The sequence below is a fragment of the Ictalurus punctatus genome, chromosome 1, assembly GCF_001660625.3.
Source record: "Ictalurus punctatus breed USDA103 chromosome 1, Coco_2.0, whole genome shotgun sequence".
Taxonomy (NCBI): domain Eukaryota; kingdom Metazoa; phylum Chordata; class Actinopteri; order Siluriformes; family Ictaluridae; genus Ictalurus; species Ictalurus punctatus.
In genome coordinates this window covers 445,001-462,171 of record NC_030416.2, presented here as the reverse complement: position 1 = coordinate 462,171, position 17,171 = coordinate 445,001, and the positions used below count along the sequence as shown (strand labels likewise).

General features: G+C 39.2%; 1 protein-coding gene across 6 annotated transcripts in view; it reads right to left on the bottom strand.

Annotated features, from left to right (window-relative positions):
* Positions 1 to 17,171, bottom strand: part of LOC108263642 (NACHT, LRR and PYD domains-containing protein 3) — a 50,131-nt gene that overhangs the window by 19,932 nt on the left and 13,028 nt on the right. For 3 of the 6 annotated variants that reach the window (XM_053685210.1, XM_053685283.1, XM_053685250.1), the window contains 2 exons: positions 17,137 to 17,171; positions 1,757 to 1,933 (listed from right to left, as the gene is read on the bottom strand). The exon at positions 17,137 to 17,171 is cut by the window's right edge and continues 142 nt beyond it. In XM_053685210.1, the coding sequence (XP_053541185.1) occupies positions 1,757 to 1,933; positions 17,137 to 17,171 (212 nt within the window). Of the gene's footprint in view, positions 1 to 1,756; positions 1,934 to 2,254; positions 2,429 to 3,400; positions 5,169 to 5,410; positions 5,616 to 5,784; positions 5,840 to 6,092; positions 6,210 to 7,721; positions 7,839 to 9,903; positions 10,091 to 11,564; positions 11,662 to 17,136 lie in introns of those variants that run through there. The other 3 variants (XM_053685376.1, XM_053685297.1, XM_053685330.1) reach the window with 3 other exon arrangements.

Here is a 17,171-nt window from a genome sequence, read left to right as displayed (position 1 = left end):
TGTCCCTTATGCAACAGAAATCAATGTACCAATGTCCATACATGTATATTTCCCCAAATGTAGAAGTGGCAGTGGGGCGTGGTCGAGCAACAGCTGCGGATGGAGAGGAGACATGTGGAGCCTGCAGGTAACACTGATGACTCTCATTGGTGTCTTATTACAGCCAGTCTACTTATATGTGTTACTTTGTGCTTCCTGGACAACCGGAGATGTAGTTGTGTAGTGTGTGCAACACACACAGAGACACACACACACACCACGGAATGTGACCTGGAACTTGAACAGGGTGAAATCTGCAAGTTAGTGATGACCCTTTTTTCTTTTTCTTTGTCTTTTTGATTGAGTTTTGGAAAGTGTGCTGAAGAAAGCCTGGTGCAAATAAACACGATCCTGGAGCTCTGCTAAAACTCCTCCTTCCTCCCGAGTCTTCCTCCGCACCCTTACACAGCAGCTCTGCAGTGCTGCCCAAACTGGTGAACAGTTGTCTGTGGATTAGTGCTCTGTTATTGACCGGACCTACCATTCACAATCATCTACAGAGTACACTACACTGGACAGGAGATGTTTCACGTGGGATTCAGCAGCTCTGAAATGGACACGGCAAACACACCACTACAGCACTATTCACACTGAATGGTGTTATATAGTGCTTTTTTAAACGTAGACACCAACCCCCCCCCCCAACACACACACACACACACACACACACACACATACTATAGTAAATGTAAAAGAAGGTTTTCAATTGCTGTTTAGTAAAATATCTTTATTAGTGAAATGTGATGCAGGTCTACATGTTTACACGAGTATTTAATGTACACTAGAAAAGATATAACTTTACAGTTGAACTTTCGGACCTGTTATAGTGTTATAGTTATAGTGTAAATAAGTGTTATAACATGTGTATACATGGCATGTTGTGACCTGAGAACCGGAGATTTATTATTATTATTATTATTATTATTATTATTATTATTATTATTATTATTATTATTCCAGCCTGAAGTGAGGTGGAGCTGAGTGGATAAAGGATGTGATCAGTTACGGTTCTTGCTGTGGAACTTCTGCATCTGAATGTGAATGATTCATCCCTTAATGCTGTAAGACAGAGAACAGGACAGAATGACAACGTTAAACACCATCCATCATCTTTACACACACACACACACACACACACACACTCTCACACACACACACTCTCTCTCACACACACACAGACACACAATTCACACACATACACACACACTCTAAATATTTAATAGAATAATGAACAGTGTTTTGAGGATCAAAAGGATCAAATATCTTCATTTAAAATTTAAAATCATTTTATTAAAATTAATACATTAATTAAAGGGCCAACTATTACATTTGGTAACTGAAGGTAAGATTAGGATTAGGGTCTGAGGTGTGTGTGTGTGTGTGTGTGTGAGAGAGTGTAGACAGTAACTCACTGTAGTTTCTCCAGGTTACAGTGTGGATCCTTCAGTAGATCAGAGAGCAGCTTCACTCCTGATTCTCCTGGATTATTGTAGTACAGAAACAGTTCTCTCAGGTTTGATGAGGTGTTTGATCTCAGAGCTGAAGCCACAGCAACACAACCTTCATCTGTAATACCGCATTTACACAACCTGCAGAGAGAAAACATCTCACTTACAGTGTAAATCTTTACACATACACAATCTGTATATACAGTACACTTACTGTGTGTGTGTGTGTGTGTGTGTGTGTGTGTGTGTGTGTGTGTGTGTGTGTGTACCTCAGTATCTCCAGTGTACAATGTGGGTTCTCCAGTCCAGCAGAGAGCAGCTTCACTCCTGAATCCTGCAGGTTACAATTGTTACTCAGGTTCAGTTCTCTCAGTCTGGAGGAGTTTGAGGTGAGAACTGAGGACAGAGCTCTACAGCTTTCCTCTGTCAGATTACACTCACACAGCCTGGAAGAGAAATGATGAAATATGTGAATATCTGATTGATAAATGAGTTTAATTTCCATCAGTTGAACACAAGGTTCTGATGTCAGAATAAAATATAAATAAAGAGACTGTGTATTTGTACTCGGACAGATCCACGTGTCTCAGCTCATATCAGACGATGTATTTAACAACAAGAAAGGGAAAGAGATGGATAGAGACGGAGACACAAGATCTAAACAGCTTTAATAACAATTCTCAAGTATATTTATCATTTATTCATGATTAAGGATTAATCTACAGAGTAAATATGATTCTCCTGTACACATTTGGGTTTCTCAGTACCTCAGTGTCTCCAGTGTACAGTGTGGGTTCTCCAGTCCAGCAGAGAGCAGCTTCACTCCTGAATCCTGCAGGTTATTGTTACTCAGGTCCAGTTCTCTCAGATTGGAGGAGTTTGAGCTGAGAACTGAAGATAGAGCTCTACAGCTTTCCTCTGTCAGATTACAATAATACAACCTGGAAGAGAAATGATGACATATCAGAACTCTGATCCCAAACACACACAAACACAGCCACAATCCAGGTAAAGTTTACATGCATGGCAGCTCTGCTACCACTGGTGTGTGTGTGTGTGAATGGGTGAATGAGACACAGTGTAAAGCGCTTTGGATAAAAGCGCTATAGATGTGCACCATTTACCATTTATATAACAAACGTAACCATGGGTTAAACACGGGACAGCTGAAAACAGTGACGGAACACATTTGGGAAACAGAAAATGTCAAAACAGGGCGGAGACAGAACATAACCATAACAAAAGCACATTTTCAACATAAACAAATTCAGTGTCATTGAAGACCGAAAAGCGTGCGTTCGCTAAGGGATCGTGCACGAGCTTGCGCTTCAGTTTTCCGAGCACGCTGCAATACTGCAGCACTGGCTCAAGGGGAAATCGTGACAACAATGATTGGATGATTTAAATGTCTGTGGGAAAACATGGTGTCTGCAGCTTTAAGAGACAAAAATTAATTGTGCTGTATCTCGTAATATGTTTCCTTTGACCTCAACTCATAACTATTTTTAGTTTTTTGGGGTTTTTGTCTGTAATGGAATAATATGTACATGACATGTTACATATGTTATGAAGGTTTGTTCCTTCCTCAGAGCCACAGGTGAGACTATCATCAATCAGTGACAGTTCTGGGGAACGAAAGGATGATGGAGTATTACACTCGATCTCACAAGTCTAATGTGCACTGATCTATGGGCTCTAGATCTTGTGTTGAATTCAGTACAGGTGGTGTGTTCGTGTCAGAAGGTTGGTTTAGTAAAATTACTGTAAAAGGTGAACAATCTTCAGTAACAGTACCAGAAGTTTGTTTAAAGAGGATTAGAGTAATTATTAACCAGCATTAATCCAAACAGTGCAGTTCAGTGTTACATTAAAATAATAAACCATGAAATACATTTATAAATAAAAATACTCACACAGCTTTTCTGGAGGCTTTGACCACTGGCAGCAGTTTCAGAAGACATTCCTCTGATGGGTAATATTTAATCAAATTAAACTCATCCAGATCCTGATCTGAGTTCAGTAACACAAACACCAGAGCTGACCACTGAGAAGGAGAGAGTATGGTTCCCCTGAGACGACTGTTACCTCCTCTGTTCAGGTAAGTTTGTATTCCCTGCACTAGAGAATGATCATTCAGTTCATTCAGACAGTGGAACAGATTGATGGATTTCTCTAGAGATGGATTCTCCCTGATCTTCTCCTTGATGTACTCGACTGTTTCCTGTTTGCTGTGAGAGCTGCTTCCTGTCTGAGGCATTAAGCCTCGTAGGAGAGTCTGATTGGACTCCAGTGAGAGACCCAGTAGGAAGCGGAGGAACAGGTCCAGGTGTCCATTCTCACTCTGTAAGGCCTTGTCCACTGCACTCCTGAGGAGATCAGACATGTCTGACTTGGTGAGAAGATCAGACAGATCAGTGGTTTGTTGTTCTGTTACATTTCTGCTGATGAAGGAGAGAAATGTGTATAAAGCAGCCAGAAACTCCTGAACACTCAGATGTACAAAGCTGAATTCCTTCCCCAGGTGAAGCCCAAACTCCTCTCTGAAGATTTGGGTACACACTCCTGAGTACACTGATGCTTCTCTCACATCAATGCCACACTCTCTCAGGTCTTCCTCATAGAAGATCAGGTTTCCTTTCTCCAGCTGTTGGAAAGCCAGTTTTCCCAGTGCCAGGATACTCTCTCTGGTCTGCTGAGGATCAGGGTCACATTTCTGATGGTACTTTTGGTCCTTGTGTTTGATCTGAAAGATCAGGAAGTGTGTGAACATTTGAGTCAGGGTCTTGGGGATCTCTCCACTCTCTGCTCCACCCAACATTCTCTCTAGAACAGTGGCTGAGATCCAGCAGAAGACTGGGATGTGGCACATGATGTGGAGGCTTCTTGAAGACTTCATGTGTGAGATGATTTTATTGGCCAGGCTCTGATCACTGATCCTCTTCCTGAAGTACTCCTCTTTCTGAGGATCACTGAACCCTCGTACCTCTGTTACCTGGTCTACACACTCGGGAGGGATCTGATTGGCTGCTCCTGGTCGAGAGGTTATCCAGAGGAGAGCAGAGGGAATCAGATTCCCCTTGATGAGGTTCGTCAGCAGCACATCCACTGAGGCTGACTCTGTCACATCACACAAACTCTCATTCTTCTGGAAATTTAGAGGAAGTCGACACTCATCCAGACCATCAAAGATCAACAGCACTTTGTAGGAGTCTATTAATTCTAGTTTTCTCATTTCAGGGAAAAAGTGATGAAGAAGATCCATCAGACTGAGATGTTTCTGCTTCATCAGATTCAGCTCTCTAAAGGGAAGTGGAAACATGAAAGTGACGTCCTGATTTGCTTTTCCTTCAGTCCAGTCCAGAATGAACTTCTGCACAGAGACTGTTTTTCCAATTCCAGAAACTCCTTCAGTCAGAACACTTCTGATGGACTTGTCTTTAAAGAGGTCATTACATTTGATGGGTGTCTCCTGTGCTGCTGGTCTCCTGGACGCTGTCTCAATCTGTCTCTCCTCATGTTCATTATTGACGTCTCCACTCCACCCCTCTGTGATGTAGAGCTCTGTGTAGATCTCATTCAGAAGTGCTGAGCTTCCATGCTGTGAGATTCCTTCATTAATTCTTTTAAACTTCTCTCTCAGGCTGGATTTCAGATTTGTCTGACACACAGAGGCCTCAGACTCTAATAAACAAAGTCATAACATGTTTTAATGCAAAATCACTTTAAATAAATAAATTAAATATTGATGTACATTCCTGATTAATGTATTAAATTTAGAAATAAAAACATATACAGTGCAAACTAAAACTAATTTCAGATTATTAATATTATTGACTAATTCATCTTGATAAATTGAATATGATGTGTTTAAGTATGAACAGAATTTCAGTTGATAAAATAAAGTCATGACTCAGAGCTCTTACTGTTGTGCAGTGTGTTAGCGAGATCTGTGTGGTTCATGTTCTTCAGGACGTGCAGTGTGATCTTCAGCGCTCCGTCTCTGACACTGTGCAGATCCTCCTCATCCTCCACCTCCCTCTCAGTGCATGCTGGGTAATCTGGACTCAGGAGCTTCCTAAACCTCTTCAGCTCTTTCTTCATCAGAGTGATGACTTTGTGTTCCAGCTCCTGGTTAGAAACACACAGGAACACATCTAAATATTATAATGTTACACACTGAGAGGAGCTTTTATTTTATAAAAAGAAGAAAAGTCTCTTTCTATTCCCACAGTTACAGCTGAAATTCTGTCTGATTACCCATAATGCTGCTGCACATGGATAAACCGTATACACACACCTTGAAGATGGAGTCCAGCTGATTTCTGCTGAGGTTGGATTTCTTCTGTTGTGGTCTGTGAAGAAATAAAACACATGATGTAATATAGACTATATGTATTCATAGCTGCACAACACACACTAATACATACAGAGACAGATATTTAACACTATCCTCTTAACACAATACACTGATTTCAGGATTTCCGCACTGACACTAACATGTTTAGCGAGAAATGTTTTAATGAATTAATTAATAAATAGTTATATAATGAGACCAGTGAGTTTGATCAGGTGAACACTGCTGTAAAAATGCCTCACTATACTGACCTCAGATCAGGAGAACTGTCTCTGTCTCTGAAATGAAGTGGCTCTCCCATTGACCCGTCACTCTTCATAGAGACACAGCTGGGTTCTGGTGAGTCTGATCTCTTTCCCTCCATCATTCTACAACACAGATATTATTACAGACAGAAATGAAGGGAATTGGACATGTTAATATAATATGGAATGTATACAGATGATTGTATATAAAGTTTGAAGTAGCACAAAACCTCTTAAACAATCTTCATCTTAGTCTAATAAGAAGCAAAGTAAATAATACAGACAGAATAAAAGGCAAGTTCTAGCATTCCAACCGACCATATTATGTCTGAAATGTTGGAAAGGTGCAGACATTATTAAAATGAGGTTAAGATGTACGGTGCTGTGAAAAAGTATTTGCCCCATCCTGATTTCTTGTTTCTGTTTTTGTGTATATCTCATACTAAATTGTTTCTGAAATTAAAACAAAATCTAAGATAAAACAAAAGCAACCTGAGTAAACACAAAGTACAGGATTTTAAAATGATAATGTTATGTGTTGAAGTAAAAAAGTTATGCAATACCAACTGGTCCTGTGTGAAAATGTATTTGGATTATGCAGCAAGACAATAGCTGAGTTTACATGGACAACAGTAATCTCTTAACCCGATTAAGACCATACTTTGATTAAGAAACTAGCATGTAAACAAAAATTTTTAATTACCTTAATCTGATTAAGGTCATACTTGAATAAAGCTCTAATGGAATTAAGACAGGTGGAGTACTCCTGTTTTAGTCACATTATGGACGTGTATTACAGACATGTAAACACCTTAATCACATTATGAACGTCGTGCGAGAGTTTTCACCGCATTGTGCGACAGGACACGATCACACACGGCAGTTTTACGGCGAAAAATACATGTGTCTCGTCTACTGTATAGACGGTTAGTACGCGGTTTCAGATGATCCAGACTGAATGATCCAAAGTGTAGGAGTAAGTCCTAGTTCTAGTGAAGTGAAAGTCTGATCTCCAGGTATCAGAAGTGTTTGGTTTCAGTTGTTGCTGCTAAAGATGGTACAAACAGATTTTATTTTTAAGGGGGAAATCAGTTTTTCACATGGGGGATAGGTGTTTGATAACATTTCTTGCTTCAATAAAAAATAAATAAATAATGTATAGTGTGTTTATTCAGGTTGCTTTTGTTTCATGTTATTTCGTTTGAAGATCTAAAACTATTTAGTATGAGATATACACAAATGCAGAAGAAATCAGGATGGGGGCAAATATTTTTTCACAGCACTGTACAAACAAACAAACTTGTGCTGTGAACAAATACATTTGCAGGGTTATTTTGCGACTTAACTACTGCTTCTAACCAAGTCAGTCATTCCATATATATATATATATATAAACAAACATTTTCATTCAGTAGCTCCAGGACAACTAACTAACTCCGGGGCCCAGTCTTGTTCTTCTTACTTACCATGCAAGAATTAACTCAATTAATAATCTTTGATGAGGGAAAAACAGTTTGAACAAGATAAATAGTTTCTGTTAGCTCCCTTTTCCTTTTTGAAGTGTATGTCTGAGTGTAAATGTCCCTTCTGTTTTTTATTGGTGAGAGAAGAACTAAATCTCCTCACTGTACTGACCTCGGCTCAGGAGAACTGTCTCTGTCTCTGAAGTGAAGTGGCTCTCCCATTGACTCATCGCTCTTCATGGAGACACAGCTGGGTTCTGGTGAGTCTGATCTCTTTCCCTCCATCATTCTACAACACAGATATTATTACAGACAGAAGTTAAAGTGAAAAAAATACTTTATGCAAATAAAATGTCCTGTCAACTCTCTCCAGCCTGGGCATCACTGGAACGGTTCTGCGCTGGGTGGAATCCTATCTCTCTGACAGATCCTTCAAGGTATCATGGAGGGGAGGTATTTCTGAAATTCAGCAACTCACAACTGGCGTTCCACAGGGGTCAGTTCTGGGTCCACTCCTCTTTTCTATCTACACCACATCTCTAGGGGAGGTGATTGAGTCTCATGGCTTCTCATATCATTGCTATGCTGATGACACCCAGCTCCATTTGTCCTTCCAGCCTGACGATCCATCCATCTCTGTACGCATCTCTGCTTGCCTTTCAGACATCTCGGTCTGGATGAAGGAAAACCATCTTAAACTTAACCTGGCAAAATCTGAGCTTCTCGTCATCCCAGCCTGTCCCTCAATCAACCACAACCTCACTGTACAGCTCGGCTCACTCACACTCATGCCAACCAGGACGGCCAGGAACCTTGGGGTGATTCTTGATAATGGCTTGACCTTTGCAGACCATATCTCAGCAACTGCAAGGTCCTGTAGGTTCATCCTTTACAACATCAAGAAAATCCGACCCTACATCACCAAACAGGCTACACAGATTCTAGTCCAGGCTCTTGTTATCTCTAAACTGGACTACTGCAACTCACTGCTTTCAGGCCTCCCAGCCAGCTCCATCAAACCCCTTCAGATGATTCAGAATGCTGCAGCGCGCCTCATCTTCAACCAGTCCAAGAGAACCCATGTCACACCCCTCTTCATCTCCTCCACTGGCTTCCTGTAGCCGCCCGCATCAAGTTCAAGGCCTTGATGCTCACCTACAAGACCTTGTCAGGAACAGCGCCCCCTACCTCAACTCTCTCCTGAAGGCGTACGTTCCCTCTCGCAATCTGCGATCGATTAGCGACCGACGTTTAGCAGTTCCAACTCAGTGTGGAGCAAGGTCCCTTTCCAGAACCTTCACACTAACTGTTCCTCAGTGGTGGAATGCACTTCCAATATCAATCCGGCCCGCAGAATCTCTCACCATCTTCAAAAAACAACTAAAGACCCAACTCTTCAATGAACACCTAACAAACTCATAATAAAAAAAATAATAATTTTTAAAAAATGCACTTACACCTCTACTCTGCACTTTGCTTCTTCTGGAATTCAATTAATGGATCTCGTATGGTAGCACTTATTGTATTGTTCTCTGCTTGATATCGCTTTGCTTGTATCTTTCTCATTTGTAAGTCGCTTTGGATAAAAGCGTCTGCTAAGTGAATAAATGTCATGTAATATAATGTAAAATATACGTGTACTGTGTACAAATACATTTACAGGGTTCTTTTACAAGCAACTTTTTGGGACTTTCCGAGCATGAGCTAACGACTTTCTAGATCTGTCACGGTAACAAATTTCATTGAACGATATATTATCACAGAAATAATTGTGATAAACTATATTATTGTCATTTTAAAACCATTTTAAAACCACTGATATAATGCTAATATAATAGCACAGTTTTTGTCTTCTGACAAAAATATCCTTTTAATTTAGTCACTATTTCATCATGTCATATTTATTCATTTTAGTCATAGTGAGTATATATTTATTAATTTATTTATTTTATTTTTTGGTTTAAATCCTAAACTTAGCTACGCTAAGCTAAGCTAATTGGCTACTGCACGATGGCGCTGCTCCTGGCAGTGAGCAGGTGTGGACAGGGATGGCGTGTGCTCTATCTTCACTTCCACTAGGGGTCGCTGCACCAAGTCGCTCCGGAGTTCCATAAAGATACACTTTTCTCAACAAATCCCAGGACACTGATAGTAAAGAGTAGGGGTATAACCCCGGGGATCTGTACAACTCTAACAATTACTTTAGGGACGTGAAAAAAGTATTTGCTGAAGACGAAACATTAGATTAATGAGAAGAAAGAAACGGAAGGTGCGGTAACCCTGGGCTCGATACGGAGCGAATAAGGACAGATAAGAACATGATCTAATGTTCAGAGGAAATAATGATTACTTACCGATTCCGAGGAGAGTTTAAATCACACACATGAAGCGACTCGGAATAATGTGAAGACCGAAGATCAGTAAAACACGCAGATATCTGAGATCACGTCGTACAGAATACAGTCACTGCTGTTTGTAGTGAAAGTGAAACTGTGCTGCGTTTCCTGTGAATAGGTTGGTGACGCAGATGTGTTTTTCTTCCTGTCAGGAAATACAGATCTCTTTTTTTTGGAATCTGAATGTGTGTATTGCAGCTCTACAGGTTTAAGCGTGTATCACGTCTCAGTCTGTTATTGTTATTCTCCCTGATGTCCCAGATTCACATATTCATCATGAACTCCACGTTCACATTTTTAAACTGCTTAAAAATTCTTTTTTAATGTGTACAACTCAAAAAAGTTAAACACGTAGAAGACTGACACCACCATCATCTGGATCAGGTTGATTAGTGAATTTTCCTCAGCAGTGTGTTTGTCCATCAAACCTTTTATAAGTGCGTGAGATGGGAAGGTGAAGAGTAACCTACAGGGTCTTCAAGTATGAGTTCATGCAGATTCTCTTGTTTTAGATAGAGCCTGACTTGTGAACATTTACACACACACACACACACACACACACACACACACACACACACACACACACATTTGATATCTGATGTCTTACAGTTCTATTACCTTGGCATTGTGTAATAATAACATACAGACCTGTCTCTCTGCCCACATCCATGTCTCTCTATCCACGCCGTTAGATAAATAAGATTATATAATATTTAATAAAATGACCGTTTAGATGGTCATACAAGGATCAAATAGATCATCGTGATTTGTGAATTGGTTCAAAGTTCAGTTTTGTTCCTTTAAGTCGACCACTTATCAGAAAATCAGTGTTACAGGCGTTTATCATTCAACACACTGCTATAATAAAGTAAACACTCTATTTTCAGACAAAACTGGATATGTGAAAACTTTCACCGATTGGTTTAACTCTGTCTGATGGATTCATACAGATTGGCATTGTCAAATATTCATCTTCTAAGCCATAAAATGAAATAAAGCCTTTGTTGTTGAAATAAGTTGGTTTTCTTCTTAATAATAATAATAATAATAATAATAATAATAATAATAATAATAATAATAATACACTTCATGATCTACGAAATAGATCAGCACGTCATGTTGTTTAATGCTGTTAAAACCTTGTGTCTGAACTATATTACAGTATATACATCAAGTCTATATGTATAAACTTGTATATTTAAATATGCTATGTATATTTTTAGCTTTTATTTGCACTTCAAACTTTATTTTTATTTTACTATTATTCTTCATCTAGTGTAACTTCAGTGTGTATACAGTCCCCTCTGAAAGTATTGGAACAGCAAGGTCAATTCTATTGTTTTTCTAATTTACTTTAAGACTCTGTTCCTATACTTTTGCTCACCTAAAAATTGGATGGTGTGCCACCAAAAATGTGAAAAGGTGCCGTGTTCTAAGTTGTTTAACATGTCTAGATGTAAATATCAGGAAATGAAAGCTGAAATTCTGATCTGTCTCATATTCATCTTTTGATCTGAAACCCAAATGTCTTCAGTGTCTAGCAAAAACTCAGAAGAATTATTCTTTCTGTTCCAGAACTTTCAGTGTGTTTTATTAAAGCTTTAGATTTAGTTACTCACTGTGTTTTTACTCCTGAAAACTTTTACTGTCCCCTTCAACATAAAACTCTTATGCGGCATGTTCGTTTCACTTACAGTACACCGTCTGACTGGTTTGGCAGGTAGTGGTGCGTGCACACACACACACACACACACACACACACACACTCACACACACACAAAAGTTTGTATTGTGTGTGTGTGTGTGTGTGTGTGTGTGTGTGTAGGTATGCATGTACATAAACTCAGCAAAAAGAGAAAGGCGGGATATCCGAGACCTGCAAATGTTTTAACTCTCCTGCTAGTAAACTATCTGCTTTATCTCCCGATTCAAAGTATTTTGTCTAACCTGTTTGTCACATTTTACATGGAACACATCTCCATCCTGTCTCACCTGACATACTACAACTATGAGGAAGAAACTTTTCTGTAAATATAACACACAAAACAATGAATGTCTCGGTTATATCATTTTAAATAACGAGATAAACTAGACAGCGTGTTAATGCTAAGAGCTCTACTCTACTGGGCTTTAATATAAATTCATATTGACATCGTATAACTTTTTATTAGTCTCAGAATTGAACACATATGGAGATTACTGTCTGCTTCTACTGTGTGAAACTTCTGTTCTGAGCTGGAGTGTTGTTAAGAGATGAACTTTTTGTCGGAGACAGCATGGACAAGTGCTTTGAAATGCTAAGGACTGAATATCATTTTGATTGTATGCTCTGTTTTTTTTTTTTCAACGAACGAATGAATTGCTTTGAAAATGCATTCTGTTGTCTCTGCTTGACTTAAATGTGTACAGTGTTATTGAAATTAAATAATTCAGCATATTTTGGTTAATGCAGTTTTGTTCAGTTTCTTACATAAAATGGGAGCATATAGAACTGTGACTGAAGTATTTGTTTTACTGTACAGTTGATGGACACTAAGAACTACTTTAATAAGGTGTTTTATCACACATAAACCTGGCTGGAACTCCAACCCAAACTTCACCCATTACACTATGTTGGACCAACCACTGGTGGTTCACTTGACATCCACTGACATTGTAAAATTTCCCTAACAAAACTGATATTTAATGTAAATGTTTTTCATTCGTATTTGCAGGTTCTGCTGAGCCCAGGGAATTAGTGAACCTAAGCTCATGTTTCTTATAATATCTCTTCTATTTATAACTAAGCAGATCCCCGTTTTGTTGTAGAGTTTAACACCAGATTTAATGACAAAAAGACTTCTTAGTGCTTATTTTCAATAACATTTTAAAACTCAGCTTCAGAAAACATTCAGAAATTAAGCAAGATCGTAATAAATAATTTTTTTCCTGTCTGCTAAACAAAAATAAGAATTTTGTTCTAAACTATATGCACATTTTGTACAATGAGTGTAATGATTTTTGACTAAATCCATCAGTCGCTCAGCTTTCATGCTCCGCCGAGGACGTCGCTCAGCCTGTCTGCCCGGCTGTGGTCGTTACTCTGCCTCCCTGTTCAGCCAGGGTCGTCGCTCCGCTTCCCTGCGCCGCCAAGAACACCGTGCGGTTTCCTGGCTCTGCTTGGGACATCCAGCCCTGGGGGCCGGAGCCGCCAATGAAATGGGATGTCTCATGGCACTCCGGAAGGGGTGCCTTTGGGGGGGGGGGGGGGGGGGGGGTCATGTCATGATTTCCCCTTGAAGCAGCGTGCTCTAAGCGCGAATGCTTTTCTAAGCGTGAATTGCTTTTCCATTGTTGACAGTAGTGACATCTGGACACGTGTGTTTTGTTTATGTTTCGGTCATGTCTCCTCTCTGTTCTGTCATTGGCTGGGATTTCACGTGTGTCTGTATTGCCCTCAGCTGCTAGCAGTTTAGACGCTGATCATGTCCGCATATATACCGCGCGCCTCCCAGCACACAAGGCGGAAGATTATCGTAGATTAGGTTAGGTCGTATAGTGGCCATAGTCACGGTCCATGTTTAGAGTTAGTTCACGCTGGATTATCCGCTCCCAGTTCCTCGTCATAGTTCATGTTTCTCGTTTAGTTTATCGACCCTGTTTTCCGTGACACGACCTTGATTCATGTTTAACCCTGTATATGCCTGTTTGCCGATCGCCTGACCTTCGCCTGTTTTGGATTACGTTTTTGGATCACGTTTAGGATTTGTCTGCCTGTCTCTCTTTTAAAATAAACACTTAAAATAAAATAAACAAGTTCATACTGCACTTGCATCCGTCCTATCTCCGCTCCATCACGATACGTGACAATCGCAATATACCTGTGTAGCTCTGGAAAAATGTAAGAGGCCTCTGCAAAATGATCAGTTTTCCTTGTTTTATTCTATAAATTACTGATAATATTGTTATTTAGAATCTGGGAAAATGATTTAATTTAGTGCATTTATTTACAGAAAATGACAATAACAAAAATTAAATATGCCCTGTTTTCAGACTTATTATGCAAAGAAAACAAGTTCATATTCATTTTTAAACAGCACAATTCTGTTCTAATTTAGGAAGGGTTCAAAAATAAATATTTGGTGGAATAAGCCTTATTTCCAATCACAACTTTCATGCGTCTTGGCATGCTCTCCACTAGTAATTCTACGTTGCAGTTGGGGGACTTTATGCCACTCCTGCCACAAAAATTCTGGCAGCTCAGCTTTGTTTGATGACTTATGACCATCCATCCATCTCTTGATTATTTTCCAGAGGTTTTCAGTGGGTTGATCTGGTGGGTCTTCATCCATATCATGATTGACTTGGCTGTGTGGCATAGAGCATGTCCTGTGGGGAAAATAACAATTCTCAGAGTTTGGGAACATTTTCCTCCAGGATAACCTTGTGCCTGGCTTGATTCATGCATCCTATGTGGATGGAGGACCACCAGATCAGGACCCTGTCATGGTCAATATCCAGACCTGAAACCCTGAAAAACTCTGGAATGTGATCAAGAGAGAAATGGGTTCTCACAAGGCAACAAAGATGAGCTGCTTGAATTTTTGCACCAGGAGTGGCATAATGTCACCAAACAGCAATGCAAAAGACTGACGGAGAGCATGCCAAGCATGAAAGCTGTGATTGGAAATCAGCGTTATTCCACCAAATACTGATTTCTGAACTCCTCCTAAGTTAAAACATTATTTTGTTGTGTTAAAAATGAATATGGACTTGTTTTCTTCGCATTATTTGAGGTCTGAAAAGATGGCATATTTATAATTTCTTCCACATTCTAAATAACAACATTGTCAGTAGTTTATAGAATAAAACAAAAATGTTAATTTTACTCACACATACCTATAAATAGTAAATCTGCAAATCTGGTTTATTGTCAAACTTTACAGACTTTCAGCTGTAACAATGAACAAATCAAACAACACCATCTGAAATAGTTCAACACAATGAATACTTCACGTGGATTCCCCAATTTCAACTGAAAATGCAACTTATAATGCTTTTTCCATTTTCAAAAAAAAAAAAAAATTCTCCATTTTTCCATTTCTGAGTGAACCATCATATCCATAGAACAATTCACACGTGTGTAACCATGCTGAAAACAACTGTGACAGCAAACTCAAAGAAATGACAGAATTAATCTGAACAAAATCTCACAAAAGTGAAAACCGAAACCAACAAAGTGACGTTGTGTTATAAACGACTGTGTAGACATCTAACATGTTCATTATGGTCACTGTGATTGTGTGTAATTAGATATAAGTGAGTTTTTCTCCCTAATGCAGACTGGACCGTAATGACACCCAGCTCAGGTACTGAGAAGTGGCCTCATACAGTCTCACTGGAAATTCTGATGAAAACTAACAGCAATAGTTTTTTTTAATTGTTTTCACGTGTGTGTGTGTGTGTGTGTGTGTGTGTGTGTGTGTGTGTGTGTGTGTGTGTGTGTGTGAGTGATTATATGCCTGAGGATGTGTTATTTATAAGTATGATTGATGAACACAACACAACAAGGTGTGCTGTTACAGAAGATTAATCAGTACATTCTGTCAGATCAGATTAGAGAATTCGACACTGCTGTGCTATAGATGTAAATAACCTGCTCCAGCAAGAGGTAATATAACATTTACTTATATTTTTAATCAATTTGTGAGGTAAAATTTTTATATACGTATATCACACGAGTCATAATGTTGAATAAGTAAATATGATCATGGGGCACAAAAAGTAGGGGCGGAATCTGACCTGGATTTTAGTGAGGTGGTTAGAAATGTGAGAGACAGACAGGTGTATGACAGACAGATGTCTTACATACTGCTCAATAATTTAAGAATTGTTCCGTGTAGACGTTTACTTTAAGTTGTAAATTCACTCATACGCATTAATCATTAATAGAATTTCTCCTGTAGGGGGCAGCCGGCTCGGCCTTGGACCATCACTAGAGGGAGCCAGAGAGCACAGTGTTAATTATAATCAGCTCCACCTGTACCTGGGTCTGTTTAAGGAGAGCTCTGCACTCACTCATTGTTCCGTGTGGACTCAGAATGTCTACGTGGTGGTGTTCAGTTCTCAGCTGCTGATCTCTGTAAATATTCTCCTGCTAATTCTCTGGCCTCTCCAGTCTACTCTCGAGTCTAGGACTGAACTCTTAGTTTATCCTCCAGGCTTTGGCTTGCTCTGCACTCGGGTCAATCCGTGTCTCTGGAGGAGGATCACTGGGATGCGATCTCACCTCCAATCCCTGGAGATTAGGGTTCAAACCCTGCATGGAGTGACCTCCTTGTTCCATTCTTCCACACACAGATCTAACCAAACACACTGGATCATTACATAACAAACACACACCAATGTTGTTAACCATGAAACTGTATTTTTACAATAGTTCCTTTATTTTATTTCAGTTAGAAATTTCTGAAACACAGAAAATACAGAGAGTACCGAGTTTCAGGTCTGTGTAAGAACAAGATACAGAGAAGATAAATATCAACATGTGTATGAAATTGTATGGAACGACTTTACAGTAAATGTACAAGAAGGTTTTCGATTCTGTTTTTAAAATGATGTAAAGATCTTCAGTATGCAGATTGTCTACATGATTATTATTTACAATGCATTTTCTTTTCTGTGTTATAATGTGAGATTACTTCTACTCATATACATGGCATGTTGTGACCTGAGAACCGGAGATTTATTATTATTATTATTATTATTCCAGCCTGAGAGAGGTGGAGCTGAGTGGATAAAGGATGTGATCAGTTACGGTTCTTGCTGTGGAACTTCTGCATCTGAATGTGAATGATTCTGCTATTAATGCTGTAAGACAGAGAACAGGACAGAATGACAACGTTAAACACCATCCGTCATCAGAGCCTTTACATACACACACATACACGTATATACACACTATACACACACTATACACACATACACAAACATCACAAAACAATGTTAAATATTTAATAGAATAATGAACAGTGTTTTGAGGACCAAAAGAATTAAATATTCTCAGAATCTCAGGATCGAATATCTTTATTTAAAATCATTTTTATTTAAATATATAAAAGAGCTCAATATTGGCTTTTGGTAACTGAAGGTAAGATTAGGATTAGGGTCTGAGGTGTGTCTGTCTGTGTGTGTGTGTAGACAGTAACTCACTGTAGTTTCTCCAGTGTACAGTGTGGATCCTTCAG